A 15,995-nucleotide genomic window follows, 5' to 3' on the forward strand; every position below is an offset into this window, starting at 1 on the left:
CTTTTTTAATTTCTCCGGGAGTTGTTGATGGCCTCCTGAGGAACTGTAATGACGGGTATTGATTTCTCTCAGTACAGCTTATAGTTGAAATCCTATCTTAAATGTTTATTACACTTTAAAAGAACCAGAATAATGAGTCCATCAGTATTGACAAGCTTTAATGTTGCACAACTGAACTGAAAAACAGCAAACATGAAATAATAATAATTTGTTAATCTGTCCCACATTAACTGCTCGATGAACACAGGGCTGTAGATTAGAGAGGCTGAACTCATCTAAGGAGACACAGATATTGTCCAAGTGCATGTTATGTTTGTTGGCCCTAACAAGTGCATAAGCTAATGCAGTTAACAGATATATAACACAGTTATATCTGAATCCCTTTCTACGATTGTAATCAAAGGTTCAGGCACATTTATGTACTGCACAGCCCTGTTGTTATCAATTCATGTCCACTTTTCACTAAATGCTCCCATACAAAGTGCAAAGGTTTTTAAATCAGCTTTAAACACTGCCAACAAAAGAAGTGTATTCTGTAAAGAGCAAGTGAAGCTGACACAGTTTTCAACAGTAGGCACTCCCAACAGGAAATCAGTGGTACCAGTGTATGCATCTGTACTGTGAATGATGCAGTTTCACTAACATACAGATAGTGGGCTGTCACATGTCTCTTTCACACCGAGGAGGCCTCATTCATAGCCAGCTGGATTTCTCCTCCTCAAATTTCAGAGGATCAATGAAAGGCTTGTCGATGGATTTGATCATCAGTTCGCCGCAGTACACGCACTCAGACGCAATGATGTCATCAATGTCTGATTTTATCTGCTCCCGGCTTGTGCCTGCATTGCCCTTTCCCAGGCTGGAAGTGTCTCCTTCATCCTTGGGCACTGGACGGTGGCGTGACTTGGAGGACTGCGTGGTTGCAGCCAGCTTTTTCTGTAGCTCCTCCAGGCGACTCTGCTTGTAAGCTGAAAGGTTAGGGGTCACCTCCTAGAAGGAAAAAAAACGGTAAAAAAAGAACACATTGGAATTATTACAACAGTGATGTTGCTAAGGATTGTTTTGCTGTGTTGACTGATTTTCTATAAAATGGTTACCTGGAACAGGCAGTCATAGTGGAACATGTGTCCGCACAGGAATAGGTAGAATGGCCTGTTGAGCAATGGGAAGTCACAAGCAGCACACTTTTCTTGGGAATCCACGACACCATATTTGTTCCTCATTTCTTGAATGTCTTCTCTGATGCGTTTAGCGCTCTCTGTAGCCTCCTCCATTTCCTGCTTCAGCTCCTCAATATGCTGGTTGTACTCCTCGAGGGAGCTGCAGATGGCCTCCTGAGAAACCACCACGAATAGATGATAAGTACAGTGACTAGTGTCCTAAAAAGAAAGACATGAAAGTAAATATTCTGTTACAAACCTTAAAGTGGTCAATGGTGACAAAGTCCGGGAAGAAAGGCAGGATGTCTTCAATCTTGAGCAGGTTGCAGCTGGACAGACAGTTCATGGCTTTCTTCACATCTTTCCCCTCTTGCACCACATACTGGGCGATCTTCAACCAAAGCTTCTTCCTCAGTTCCTCGTCATCCTCGGGCAGGTCAGCGCATGACTTAGCCAATTCTACATCTTCCTGTAAGTGATAAATACATAATAAGTTAGTGGCATTGTCAAATTTGTCAAAGATGAAAGATAACAGGAATTTTTGCCAATAATCCGGATAATTATTTGTATATAATTATTATTTATTTACATGCGATACTGACCCAAAAACATGCATCACTTACTTTTAATGCAAGATCCACTGCCTCCTCATACAGTTCCATGATCCTGTAAACCAGGACACAGGCCGGACGGTAGCCGTGTTCAGCACACAGCCTGAGAGCGTACTTCAAGTCATAGTGTATCTCGGAGGCGTGTGTCCCTGCCTGCTTCAGATACGACAGCAGAGAGTCCGGCCTATACTTAGCATACAGTGACAGCAGGTAGTTATGGATTGCCTCCTCTGTCACGTTGAGCTCGTATACACAGAACTCCATGTAGCGGATAGTTTCACTGATCTGCTGGGTGCTGCCCATCTGGCTGTAGTTCATCAGAGCTGGGATCAGCTTCTTTGGGTCCAGCTTCTTGCCCATCTGAATCCACGCATCTACCACTTTTTTGGGAATATGCTGCATGAGGACGGGGGAGAACTTGTAAAAAAGCTTTTCATCACAGTGCTTGGAGAGCACCTCCAGAGCACCTTCGTAGTCATCATGTTGGCAGTGGTGGGATATCACTCTCTCGTAGTCCTGCATGACGACTGAGAAGTAAACCATGTCGGCCACGTTGCCGTGGCTGGCCAGCAGGTCGTAGATGGTGCTGCGATTGTTGAACAGGCACTCCTTGTGCTTAGGGCTGCTGAGGAAGTGGCGGAACTCCTCTCGAGTCTCCTTGAAGATGATGGTGTTACCATCACTCTCCAGCTGGCCGAGGCGGTTCAGGTAGAGCTCTGCTAGCCAGGTGACCAGCAAGGTGATCTGCGTTCTCTCACTCTGTTTCAAATTATTTAGTTTCTTCAGTAAAAACTCCTTCAGGGCTTCCTCTTGTTTGGCTTCGATGAACTTGAGTGCTATCTCTTCAAAGTAGTTCTGTGTCAGCGCATAGCACTTGGCACTCTCCAGGTATCGCTTATTCTGAAAGCAGTGCTCAGCCTCCTTGGCCAGCACCATGTCCATGCACTCAGGCCGGTCACGACAGTACTCCTTGGCCAAATCAAATTTATTCATGCTCATGTACATCTGCCAGACGTCCCTGGCCTCACGCTGTATATGATACCGGAAGACTGCCCGCTCAGTGTAGATCCACACCAACCCACCAACTGGGTCCTTGATCATCTTCTTAAGGGGGCCAAATTTATCTGGAAACACATCCTCAAATACCACCTGTCCATTCAGAGTGCAGATGGCCTTCACTCGGTCATGGAGCAACAGAAGGAAGTGGAACTGTGTCAGCACAATGGAGATGGGCTTCCTGATACTCAGGTCAACGTCCGGGGTATACTCCCATACCTGTTTAATTGTGAGAGGAAGTATGTGAAACGAGTAAAGGGTAGAATAAAACATTATTGAGACAACTGAAGATTCTTCTACACAGACATTTACCTGCACATCACTCAGCAGGGAATCAGGCCTGGTATAGTCCAGCTGACCATAAAGAACTCCATTACCCATCATCCAGGCAAACGCCTTAGGGGAGGTCCGCAGCTTTGAGGTGTAGAAGGTGATCTCACTGTAGCCCATGTTGACTGGGAACTCCTGGAAACTGGGCAGCAGATCCTGGTTCTGGTTGAAGATGGAGCTGAAGCCTTGCTGCTCTGACCCCTCAGCCACCTTACCCGCAAACTGGAACAGGCGTTTGCGTGTAGTGGCGATGATGAAGTACTTGTTCTCCAGGCCACGCTCCACCTCCAGGCAGCAGATCAGTGCTGGTTTCCCATCCTCCTCCAGGGAGTGGACCTGCCACAGGATAAGAACATGATATTGTTTTGGAAGAAATAGAATATGTAGTTCAGTATTTTATGCTGTTTTGATTTCAGTACTATGGACAAACCAAACAGTACCTCCAAATATAGTATGTATAATAAATGTGCATTCTTCTGGCAAAATATTGCATTCTCAGATAATCAGGCATTCTCTGACCTGCCTGAAGTATTGGTCTGGATTGGTGTTGAACAGGCTGCCCTCACTGGCCGAGATCTCAGCCTCAAAGATGATGCCTTGACTTGTGCCAACTAGGATGGGTCCTGTGCTGGTCTCATTGCCCAGCAGCTTGTTCCAGCCCACGCTCTCGATGAGGTGGCCTCTCCAGCGGGACAGACTGCGCACCTTCTGGGTGTTCCTGTTGAGGTACAGACACTCACTGGTGCTCAGGCTGATCAGCACATGGGAGCCTGCAGCGGAAAAATATGGAGGAGGATATGGCTGCTGTTGTTAAGAAGTCATAACCATGACACGGCCAGAGTAATGCCATAAATTATGTAGTAGCATCGACCTTGGGTAACTGGTGTTGCTGGAGTTTCTGAGGCATTTTACTTATTATTTACTCACTTAAAAATTAAAATGAAAAAATAATATTGCATTGATCCAAGCTAAGCCAAAACAGGCACAGGTTTCATGGCTGGTAACTTGCCCATATATTTTTACCACATGAGTTACAGCAGAATACCCAACAACGACCAATACGGTAATTTAGACATCTAATTATGGTCTATGGAGAGTGCTTGTAAAAGAAAATCTTAACACTCTGGATTGTGGATTTTCTCACCTGTGGGGTCCAGGAACAGTCTGTGCACTTTACTGTCATCTTTCCTTCCTAATTCAATCTGGTTAGGCTGATCTGGCTTGGCCAAGTCAATCCTGTATAGACCAGGACATGTAAACATTAGTATCAGCAGCAATAACAACACTTTTAGAGACTCCAATAAACAACAATAACAACCAATGAGTACTAATCACAGTGAAGAGCAGCCATTAACTCCAACTAATCTAATCAAAACCATACAATACTAGTGACCATTAGCACAGTGTTTTAAGTGCTTATGATGGTGTTATTTGCCTCAGCAGGGTGTCCTTTCCCAGACTCATGCAGAGCTGATTGCTGCAGACTGCAAGATGATTTATCTTCTCCGGCGGAGTGAAATCGATCCTCTGCTTGTTGAATATGGGTTTCTCTTCCTCAAGTCTCACATTCACAAAGCCTGGCGTGAGGGGACAAGTTTGTGTTAATATAGACGGTCTATCAACAAAAATGGCGTCTGATCATAAACGCTTATTACACATTAGTGATCCTAAAGCGTGTTACTGCATGCATTTGATCAGACGGAGCATCTCCCGAGAGGAGGGCGACCTACCTGAATGTGCTATCCCGATGTTGGTGCTTGACAAGCGGCTGTGCTGCTGCGCACTCGTGTTTTGCGAGTCCTCGTACTCGTCGAGAATTGAAGCCATGGTTTTAACTTACGTTACTTCCACTGGTTTCAATGCCTGCAAACAAATTCTCTCCAGATAAAAAAAAAAAGGCTGAAGACGAAGACTCAAATCTAAGACGACATGGCTAAGAGGCTAGCTAGTTAGCTATCACAGCTTCCTCCTGCTCAGGGCTCAGCAGCACCTCTCCTCTTTCTGTGAGCGTCTAAACCGAGGAGCAGAGTGCAGAATAAATCTCACGTCGCAGGATAAACACAGGGATATAAGAAGCTCCGAGCATTCCTACCTTCCCATTCATATCATAACAGCTAGCTTAGCTCCCGACTGCACTACACAGGGTGGACTCGGTTGATCAGGTGACACATGGAATCATGTGATTCACATCTAGTGACGTGTCTGTCTGCGACACCAGGGGGCGCAGTTTGCCCAAAGTCAGAGCACAGACTGGAAACAAACTGGCTTTGTTGTCGAGATTTTTGTTTTATAAAAACTGAAGTGGATGTTACAAATAAACTGACGTGCTTCAGTGACAAAAGACACTTGATATTTAGCGCACGGTGATATGATGTTATTGCACGGGCTAATCCTATCTTTTCATTTTCATTATTTTATAGTTTGTTTTCTTCTTTTTTTAAAAAATCCTGTATTAAATAAAACAAAGCAGTGTAATTCTGGCATTACAGAACAATAACAGATAAAAAAAAAAAATAAATAACAAAAATTGATTTTCAGTTTAAAGTAAAGTTTAAATTTAAATTAGACTACATTTAAGTTTCTTTTTTTTGTCCAAGTTATTTATTCATAGATAGACTAATATATCTATAAATCGGAACATCTCTCGCGTTCTTTTCTCGGTGGGAGTGTCTATGCAAATCACAACCTGTCTGAGCACAAGCTTGCCCTAAAAACGTCCCACCCAACACATGTCGCCCGTCAGTCAGAGCAAGACGAGCAGCCCGGAGGTATGTGAGAGGCAGCCCGCTCTGCTGACTCTCGGTATCCACTCTCGCAGAGACCAGACAGGAGGAGAGTCTGCAGTCAGAAATTTAATGCGAGGCTCGACATGCCACCTCACATGGATTACTTTTACCACGAGTCCCGAGTCCCTTCCGCTTGCGGGCTGACCCGGGAGGATGAGCTGGAGCCCGGTGCCATCAGCTGTATGCTGGTCGGAGACGGAGCCGTCGGGAAGACCAGCATGATCGTCAGCTACACCTCCAATGGTTATCCCGCAGAGTACAAGCAGACGGGCTTTGACGTCTTCTCCGGTGAGTGATCTGAACCCATACTCATATTTTTCCATTAACACATTTTCCAAGGTAATTTTTATAACAGCATGCCCTTGATATTGAGTGACATGCAGTGTTTATAGTAGAATGGCAGCATACGTGGTGGTGGGATGTGTTCAATATGGAGGAAGCCTATAGTTTGCCTTATGGACTTAGAGGCAATTATATCTCACTACTTAGAAGTTAATATTCTAGTTACACATGCATTTGCAGCGCCTTTAAACTTATTCATTTGTTGCTGCGTGTTTTGTTTAATTTCTCAGGCCTTAAGTGTGTTAAGTTTTGTGTGTGTGGTTTTGATCTTTTTATTTCTTTGAAATATGTCTGAAATAAAGTGAACTACATTGAAACTGACTCATTCATGTCTATGGTGTCTGACAGGTCAGGTCCAAGTAGAAGGATCTCCAGTTAAAGTTCAGCTTCTGGACACAGCTGGACAGGTAAGACTATATGTTTGTTTGTGTGGTTGTTTGTTTGGTTGTTTGTTTGTTTGTTTGTTTGAACTAGAAATTATGTAGACAAACACCACCATACAATTTTTACAGGCTGTTTTTTAGTATTCAATTTGAAGTTCCAAATTCTTCTGCTTTTTGATGTTAAGTACATTCTAACAAGTGATTGATAATTTATCTGTTCCATACAACATATAGCATTGAATCCTCATTGTTAATACAATATGATTTTAAAAAAATGTTATGACAGATAACCTACGAAGGTGCAAACTGTGTCACATTGTTGCTTAATCCAATATGTGACTCAGCAACAAGATTTCACCATGCATTTACCGGAGGATCTTTTCCTGACATTGTAGTGAGTCAGTCTCTGTCACTCATAGTTTCACTGACACTAACTTGTGCTTTCTGTCGTCACGTTCCATTCAGGAGGAGTTTGACGAGTTCAGGGCTTTATCCTATGCCCACACGGACGTCTTCCTCCTGTGCTTCAGCATGGTCAACCCCACCTCATTTAACAACATCACCAAGAAGTGGGTTCCTGAGATTCGGGCTCACAACACATCCTCGCCCATCATCCTTGTTGGGACCCAGTCGGACCTCTTACTGGACGTGAACGTCCTCATCAACCTGGACAGATCTAATGTTAAGCCAATTCTGAGCTCCCGGGCCCGGAGCATGGCGGACAAGATCAGGGCCGCAGACTACATTGAGTGTTCATCACTCACGCAAAAGAATTTGAAGGAGGCATTTGATGCGGCCATTTTTGCTGCCATTAAGAACAAAGCTCGCAAGACCAAGAAGAGGAGGTTTTCTGAAAGGCGCACCAAAGCTTTTTCCAGATGCAGCTGGAAGAAGTTCTTCTGCTTCATCTGAACTCAGACTGTTAACCCTGTGGGTTGTGGACACCAATTTTATTTATTTAAATTTTTTATTTTCACCTAATGTCACACGTCACATCGGTGGTAGTTTAACATTTTTCCCTGTTAAGTATTTGGCTTTTTTTTACTCTGGGATGCCAAATGGTGCAAGGGAAGCAAGACTGGCACAGTGAGAAATGTCGGTGGAGACAGCAGAGATGATTCTGGGTCATTCTCAGACAGGGTCTGGTCATACGCTCCGTCAGATAGACATCAGGACAGCAGTGTTTACGTTATATATGCAGCAGAAGATACATAGTCTACATGTAAAAAAGAGTATTTCTTTCATGTGGATTAATCACTGGTGAGCCATTCGAGAGGAAAGGGCAGCGAAATGAGACTTTAAAGGAGGTGAACATATCAAGTTAACTTGCTGAACATGCAGCCACAGAGGGAGAAAAAAAAACCAGGGCATCATGTAAATGCTATGAATTTGCATGGTGAGCTTTGCTGCCAACTGCAGCCTTTTAACATTCGCAAGAGAGAAACAGAAAGTGTCGGGGCTGTATACGAGCAGATGGGTGTTAGCCAATTCTTTGTTGTATTCTTGCTCTCTGGCTGCACCAGTTTATTTTTATGCAGCAGCTGCAAGTTCAGGTTGCAGTGTGAAGTGCCACATTCTTACCTGTGTGTGAAAGCTCCCCTGGCTGGCTTGGTTGGGTGTTTACTGGCCCTCAAGTTAATCAACAGACAAACCTGTCACCTCTTACATCCATTTTGATTAGAATTTTATCAGGGCTTTTAACATTTATGAAAAAGTAGCATAGCAGGGGGATTTGTTTGTGACAAATCAGAGACAAATGTATTTCCTTTGTTTGAATCTTCAGATTGGCACAGGAACTTGTTGGAAAATCCTCTTGTCTGATGTGAAAGGTTGCACGGGAGCACTAACCTTTGGCTTTTTGTTCCTGTGTCTCATCAATCTGCATCTGTAAAAGCAAGCACTGCAGGAGGCTTGACTTCCACCCTGCAGATCCACCCACCACCTCCACCATCAGCCTGGCTTTTTTATACACCCCTCTTTGTTTATGTGCTCAATACACTCCTTATCTTCTGAATAGGATGCTAAACAGCCTCTGTGTGAATGGGAGTGTAGCTAATACACTTTTTTTTTTTAAGAAAAAGCTTTGTGCCTGTGACGGCTGTACAGAAGAAAATCATATTTTGAAATGCAGTATAATGAAATCTGGTGGATATACAAGTGTATATATGTGACCAGAATATGAGCAAGGCTTTACTATGCTTCTTGTGGAAGTCAGTTTAATGTGTGATCTATTCTGTTTGTGAAAACAGTTCATTTGTTGTGTTTATGTTCATGAAATATCAAATAAGACGTGGATTTTAAATGCATTCATGTACTCCATCAGCTCTTGTTGTTACATTTTGTATCACTGTCCATCTCCCGCTCTAACCTGTGCGTCTTTTTTACATGTCGCAGTGATGTGATGCAAATAAATGAAGTGCAAATTATAGCTCCTGTGTTATGTATATTTTTAGAACGGCCATGTTTGCAATCACATCTGATAGTAGCAGCTACTTTACATTCAGGGAAGAGTTTTTAAAAAGAAAAGCATTGAAAAGCAGAAAGCCCTGTTCTCTACAGGGAGTCTGAATAATCCTCATGACCACACCAGGTACCTTTCCTGAGCCGTCTCCCTGACCAAGGATATGATAAGTAACCTCTGGCCTCCAGCTATGCCGTGGGGCAACCAATTCTAATGCAATCCACATGACTGCTGACGGAGTCTGGCAGTGCCATGCTGTGACTGATTGCTTTGTGTGGTTGTGCCTTTTTTTCGAAAGGGCTAGAGACATGGGAGAGTGGCAGTCAGAGGAGAGTGATTCAGTCAGACTCAATGGTTGAGAATAAACAGCAGCAGCGTGCTGTTTCATTACAACAATGGAGTGGGCACATTGTTTATGAATTTTGACAACATCAATAAGTTTTGAAAACTGCATAAAAAAGGCCAGCTATGTTTGTCTTTAGACTGAGTTGGAGGACAGGGAACAATAACCACGGTATTCTTTGTAAACAAACTGGGGCGAATGAGACAGGGAGACACATGTAAACAGAGCACTGGGGGGTTGTAAAACACTTGCAGACCTAACAGCTCTGCTGTGCGTTTTTTCTGAGCAGGGTGGATGAGTCACAGATGAGCATGAGGATTAAAAACATGCACTCACCCCAATAGACCAGCAATCTGTTTGCCATTAGTCAGTGTGCTGTCCGTCACATAGTCATGTGTCAGGGTTCTGTTTGAACGGCTGTTATCGATGGGTTAAAGCAGGACATCCTACGTCTCGGCCTAATGACCTCATATGGAGAGGTCACGGAGAGGAGCTGGTGTTTTGTCATCTGACACCGCCGACACAAGTGGACTCATGAACTTTCATTTGACTGTCAGGCAGCAGTTGGTGCTAGTCATGGCCGTTGGAAAGCCTGATGCGCTGACATGCTAAGAGGAATAAGAAAAGGACGTAAAGCTGCTCTATATTTTTATATTAACAGTGGACCAAATGACTATGTGTAATGTGAAAGGGGTCACTTTTAATGACGAACACAGAGAATTATCACCCACCTCTGCAAATGCCCTCGGTCCCATTGAGTATTTTAGCGTCTTTTAGCTTGTTTTGGTTTCAAGGCCTGCGACATTACTGTCCTGATTAACTCTCCCACTACTTCCGGACAAAGATGAGAGTTGCCTGTTTTCAGCTAAAAGTGTATAAAGACTGATAGTATGTATCAGTATCAAATAGCAGACAAAGCTAGCAGAGCAGTTAGCGGCTAATGAGCCATATATTTCCCTCAGGAGTTGGAGACCAAAACAGAGCTAAAAAGAGACTGAATATTGGACTTACATAAGGACTTACAGAAAAATGACGCTAATGTTGCCTCATGACTGCTGGATTTGCAGCCTCTGTTTGCTAACATGTTAGCCATGTAAACTTTATATGGTGATGATGATCATCAGTGTTGTGTTTACAGCTTGTTGCTTTGCTCCCAAAGTGGTCAAAAAAAGAAAGAAAATTAAATAGAATAATTATCATTATCATATCCATTACACTTTAAACTAATGTTTTGGTTCAGCTGTGACTATTTCCGGGGTGATCACTTTCCATTTAATCATCAAATAAATTTGTTTAGATAATCTGGGTAAACAGTTGGCTTGTTGTTTACAGCCTGTGAGGTTGTCTGACTGCTCGTGTTTCTTGCCCCGACAGACTGTGTTGCAGCAATGTTGTATTGAGCAATTAGTGTATTGATTGACTCATTGTCCTGATTGATAGAAATCATGTACAAAGTTGTAATAAACTAGACATAGCACCTAAATGTAGACAGACACACTCTGAAGTCCTCTGTTGTTCAGTAGCCTTGGAGGGAGTCAGAGGAGCACTTTGAAATGTCATCACTGTTAATAAAAAGGTTTATCACGTTGGCATCACTTTACCTCGTGTGTCTCAGTGTTTTGCTGAGAGGTAAGGGATGTTCAGGTTTGTGTGAGGCAGATGAAAGTCAGGAGCACTATGGTTATGGTTAACATCTTGAAAGGTTGCAGCCAAGGGTCAAGACAGGCCGTGAGACTCCTTTGAGCAACACACTTTAATGTCATGTCTTATTTATGACTATTTTCCACTTAAACAGTTTTCCAGCCTTTCATTCAAAGAAAAAAACACAGATGCTTTGCAAAGTTCTTTACTTTAATACACAAAATATCAAATATGAAAAAAATTATTCAACATTACTTAATGCATGTGGTTACACACACACGTTTCAAACACTCACACAGGTTGTGTAGTCATAGTATACTCATTGAGCAATCTTGAAGCCCATGTCGGACAGGTTTTAGGTTCCCAGGAGTTCAGTGAACTGTTTCTTCTCCTCCTCCTCCTCCTGTCTTTCTCTTCTCATGGTTAGTCATCTATGTTTCTCACATCCACACTCAGGGCTGGTCCTCCTCCCAGGATCCCCTGCTTTTAGTGATTGTGTCAGGAGTAGTCAACCAGCTCTTCCTCTGGCTCTGAGCCAGTTTCACTCTTGCTGGGTTTCACTGTAGTCGAAGGCTGGCAAGAAGGCCTGGGAATCAGCAGGTGCACCGACAGGTCTGCCTGGATGAGGACAAAGCCTATTGGCTGACTGCTGCCGCTGCTCGGTCATCTAAATTGGCAGTTTGAGCAGTTATGCTTTGAGGAGGACTTGGCAGGGCTCAGACTGTCTTTTTCACACAGAGAAAAAAAAAACTCCTTGTTGTGATTTTTGTTTTTGTTATTGTTGTATTTCCGCCTTTACTGGCTGACTGTGTTTCTCAGAATTAGTGGCAAGTGTGCGTGACATTATTATTGGGTGGCAATGTTCATAATTGAGGTTGAAGAAAGAAATGACAGAACATATACTGAAAAATGGTGTCCCATTTTGTCATTTACAGACAATCAAATTAATATTTTATGGTCATGTCATCATAATAAAGTGTTTTTTGCATACTGCATACCATTTACTGTTTCCCGTTTCCCATATAATTCACTTGCAGTTCATTTGCATAGGATAAGCTGACCTGTCAGTCACATCAACTGTGCAAGTCTGTTTATTAGAAAACCCTACCATTATTTTTTTCAAAACATAAACTGTCAGTTTCGGTGGCAGGCAAAGCCAGTGAGAATCGTCCTAGTTCCACAGTGTGACTGTGCCTGGAGGCAACAACTATTATTTTTGTCCCACAGTTAACAGCTTTAGTTTGCCTTCATGAATCTGCTGAGTTTGCCATTCATGCAGTTGAGTAATACACGAGGAGGCTGATATGCAAACAACCTCCAACACTTGCAAACACAGTTGACGGCATTGGATAATTACAATCCTTTGCTCATTTTGCATTGTAAGACCCTGTAACGTCATATCTAAGGGTGTGAAATACACATCAGCCAGTCATAGCATTATCAGATACAGCTCTTTCTATGACACAGTATGCTGTTGTAAGTTTTAGCCTTAATCTTCAGTCATCACGGGACTTAATGACTTCATAGTGACCATCAGTGACCACACATGATCAAAGCAGTGCAGAACTGAAGCACATGCAGCTTCTGAGATGAGACAGCTGAAGAGTGCATTCAGCACTCAGACAATGATTAGGACATTAGCACTTCAATCAGGCCTCATCTCAGGTCTCATTATGTTACTGACGACCCATAGTCATGTTGGACATTATTACCTCTCCACAGCTCAGGACACACAGGATACTGAAGTTGTGAGAAAGTAGTGCAATTAACAGTTGTGTTTATAGTGTAAAAAGAGGAGACTGGTGTGTAATGCGCTGCCGTTACTATGTGCTTTTCCTGAATTCACAGTCATGCTGTGACACTTATCGGCTGACTGGCTTTGCAGTGTAAACACACACACACAAAAAAAAAACAACATACACAATAAAACACACAATAAAGCTGTAGCACGTTGCAGCACCAACCTGCAATGCTTGTGCAAGTACATGATATGAGAGCAGATCTATGCATAGGTGCAGGAGAATCAATGCAGCAATAAGCAGCACACAATACTTGAAATTCTAGATATACTAGATACATGTGCGGGCACCCGTGCTGCAACTCATGCATGTGTGTTACAAAGTGACAAATAATCAATATATACAGTACAGTCAAAGTCATTGTAACAGCTACCAGTTGGATGCAAGTAGATAATACTTATTTTAGATAATTCAGATTTTTACAAATTAAAAAGTCATTTTAAATTCTAATACTACACAGGAGTACTTGTATTTAACTAGTACATAAAAACAGAGCAATTTTGTAAATTCTCCTATGAAATAATAGGAAATCTTTGATGTTGTTGTTTATTGTGAAACCGTCATGTTCAGATCTCTGAGATCACTTCAGTTGATGAAAAACAGACGTAATCTGACAAAACTCTGAGTGATGGTTTACTCACTAAAGGTGTCACAAGCTTATCAACACACTGTCCACTCGACAGGACACATCTGCCCACACATTGAAGCTCGCCAGTAAACGACTGTATTATCTGACCAGAATAGAGAGTAGGAGTGAGCTACGTCAGATCTTTAACACCTTCCTTCTGATTTGAATTAAAAGAGTCAACAGCTATCTGTCCTGAAAGGCTTGGTTGGGGGGTTGTAGGGAGTGATGAGACTAGTCATCATTGTCAAGTGTGAGATACGCATTGGTTGTGCATTAAAACAGCCTGAAAGTGTCTTTGTTTTTGTAACGATGAGTTTCTTTTCCCAGTCAACTTCATCTGGAACTTTCTGGACAGAATTCATTTGCAGCACATGGTTGAAGAAGGCTGGAGGTGTGTGTCCTTTTTACACCAGTAATGAGATCGTGGGAGAGATTCAGGGTGATTCAGATTGTTTTTACAGTATTAAGATAACCAGAACAGAATCAGGGGTTTCTACCAAGAACAAGTTGCAAAAATTTCTAATGAATAGTAATTAAATAACGAACCATACTTACACAATTACTTTGATGGAGAAACATAAAGAAAAAAAGAAGGACCCAATATTATATTATTAAGGATTAAAGATGCACTGCTGCTCTTGCCAATTTCAGTTCTCTAATGTATCAAATAGGTGTATATTATTATGTAATATCAAAGGCACAGTGAATAAAGAGTCAATATTGTGCCCCAGCAGAAAGATTTAGTTTGGTTTCATGCTGTTTATCAAGTTGCATCTTAATCTGTAGCAGAGCTGGAGAAGAGAAAACGAGACGCACTTAGTTTAGATATAAATGTGTGTTATAGTTTTGAAAAGTGACAGTTAACCATGTTTCGGAGGGAATACTGGGTGTCATTTGCATATGGGAAGTGTTAGGGATTTGATTGGAGGTGAGTCTGTACATTGGGTGTGTCCACGTCTGGGAATCAAGGGGGTGAGGTGTTCTCACAGTGGCGTTGGGGGTTGAGGAGAGGAGGGAGGCAGTGGGGGATGTTGTGACATCTACACATCACACATGGTGGCGGTGAAGCAAGCGAGGGCATGGTGCAAGTCAGTACAGCTCTTATTGTCCCACGAAACCTCTGCTACACGCGTGTGGATACAAACACATGCGCTCACACTAGTATCAATATGAACACATACAAACACCAATGATATAGTAAATGTATTAGAGCAGGCATACAGTATGAGTGTATACAGGTAGCAGGTACACACAGGTTCCCCAAAACTCAGACAGACAGACGGTGATGACTGTTTGCCAACACATGATGTAGTCTAATGGGTTAATGACAATAGATATTGTGTGCTTCCCTTGACTCTCCGAGAGAGCGATAAGTTTTGTCTGGACATGTTCAGCAGAGAGTGACTGGTTGCTGTCCGGTTAGTCACAGTAAATCGGCTTACTCAGTCTGTTTGTGTCACCACCATCAAAGGAGTGTGTCTGTGTGGTTGGGGCACATTTGCTGAGAAGAGAAAAAGAGATAACTTCACTTTCATATGAATCAGTATTTTTGAGCATCACCAGGCCCCTAAATGTAAAAGCACAATGATCCATTATCATCAGGACATCAGACTAATGGGATGTAGTCAGATATAGTCAGTCAGGAGCTGCTCCACTGTCAGTTTTTACATCTAAACTTATAGTTGGCTATAGCAGGGGTGGAGGAAGTGTTTAGAGCCTTTACTCACGGGAACAATGTGACATTTTGGGAAATATATTCATTTATATTAATCATTATTTATATTAATCATAATCTATTCATTTATATATTTACTTTCTTAGCAAGAGTAAGATGTGAAGATAACACTTTGTGTGTACACTAAATATGAAGCTACAGCCAGGAGACAGCTAGCTTAGCTTAGCATAAAGGAAACAGCTTTCCACAACTTTCCACCACTGGTGTGTCATGTACTCATGACGTGACAGAAACTTGCCGTGGGGCCTCCCAGGAGTTTGGCACTTCACTGTTGATGCGTTTTATGATTACAGTGAGTTTACATCATTTCCATGTTAAACCATCTCCAATTTTATTTCATTTTTTCAAGAGCTGTGAGAAAGACTTAAAAAAAGTCTGAGGATGACCTCAATTCATATGTGTTCATTCAGAGGAATATTTTCTTTAAATCAGCGGTAAAAGGAAGCAGATTTGTTTTACTGTTGGTGGGTCATTTGTATTTACTGGTGAAGGACCATGTTTTCATTCCAACCTTGCCAACAGAGAAAACCGGAGACGTTCAGATTTCCAAAGAACACGGGTTACAGTACAGCGTTCCTATCGTACATCATCGCTGTGACTGTTTTCTAATCCTCTCTCCCTCATCCTGTCCATTGTTACATATGATGTCATTTCATGAGTGGAGCATATGCCCTAGGTATGTGGCAACCATGAGGGTATTTCTGAAGAAATGACACAGGA

At 42.4% G+C, this 15,995-nt stretch overlaps 2 protein-coding genes across 2 annotated transcripts; one reads left to right on the forward strand and one right to left on the reverse strand.

Moving 5' to 3' along the window:
- Positions 1 to 141: 141 nt before the first annotated feature.
- vps18 (VPS18 core subunit of CORVET and HOPS complexes) lies at positions 142 to 5,330 on the reverse strand. The gene is made up of 9 exons (XM_071478890.1): positions 4,888 to 5,330; positions 4,593 to 4,734; positions 4,302 to 4,393; positions 3,677 to 3,927; positions 3,140 to 3,493; positions 1,784 to 3,046; positions 1,420 to 1,629; positions 1,098 to 1,334; positions 142 to 990 (listed from the first exon to the last, which is right to left on the reverse strand). The coding sequence occupies exons 1-9, from the start codon at positions 4,982 to 4,984 to the stop codon at positions 694 to 696; spliced, it is 2,943 nt and encodes a 980-aa protein (XP_071334991.1). The 5' UTR covers positions 4,985 to 5,330; the 3' UTR covers positions 142 to 693.
- Positions 5,331 to 5,900: 570 nt separating this feature from the next.
- On the forward strand, positions 5,901 to 9,096 carry rhov (ras homolog family member V). The gene is made up of 3 exons (XM_071478893.1): positions 5,901 to 6,231; positions 6,634 to 6,692; positions 7,134 to 9,096. The coding sequence occupies exons 1-3, from the start codon at positions 6,027 to 6,029 to the stop codon at positions 7,578 to 7,580; spliced, it is 711 nt and encodes a 236-aa protein (XP_071334994.1). The 5' UTR covers positions 5,901 to 6,026; the 3' UTR covers positions 7,581 to 9,096.
- The last annotated feature ends 6,899 nt before the right edge of the window (positions 9,097 to 15,995 follow it).

Source organism: Trachinotus anak, unplaced genomic scaffold, assembly GCF_046630095.1.
Source record: "Trachinotus anak isolate AG129_WGS33_773 ecotype Australia unplaced genomic scaffold, CSIRO_AGI_Tana_v1 ptg000005l, whole genome shotgun sequence".
Classification (NCBI taxonomy): Eukaryota; Metazoa; Chordata; class Actinopteri; order Carangiformes; family Carangidae; genus Trachinotus; species Trachinotus anak.

Excerpts from the sequence above, each read along its gene's own strand:
- rhov (XM_071478893.1), top strand. The coding sequence starts at position 6,027 with ATGCCACCTCACATGGATTACTTTTACCACGAGTCCCGAGTCCCTTCC. Across the intron at positions 6,232-6,633 it reads GGGCTTTGACGTCTTCTCCG|GTCAGGTCCAAGTAGAAGGA; the intron begins GTGAGTGATCTG and ends GGTGTCTGACAG. Across the intron at positions 6,693-7,133 it reads TTCTGGACACAGCTGGACAG|GAGGAGTTTGACGAGTTCAG; the intron begins GTAAGACTATAT and ends CGTTCCATTCAG.
- vps18 (XM_071478890.1), bottom strand. The coding sequence starts at position 4,984 with ATGGCTTCAATTCTCGACGAGTACGAGGACTCGCAAAACACGAGTGCG. Across the intron at positions 4,394-4,592 it reads GGAAAGGACACCCTGCTGAG|GATTGACTTGGCCAAGCCAG; the intron begins GCAAATAACACC and ends TGGTCTATACAG. Across the intron at positions 1,630-1,783 it reads CAGTGGATCTTGCATTAAAA|GAAGATGTAGAATTGGCTAA; the intron begins GTAAGTGATGCA and ends TATCACTTACAG.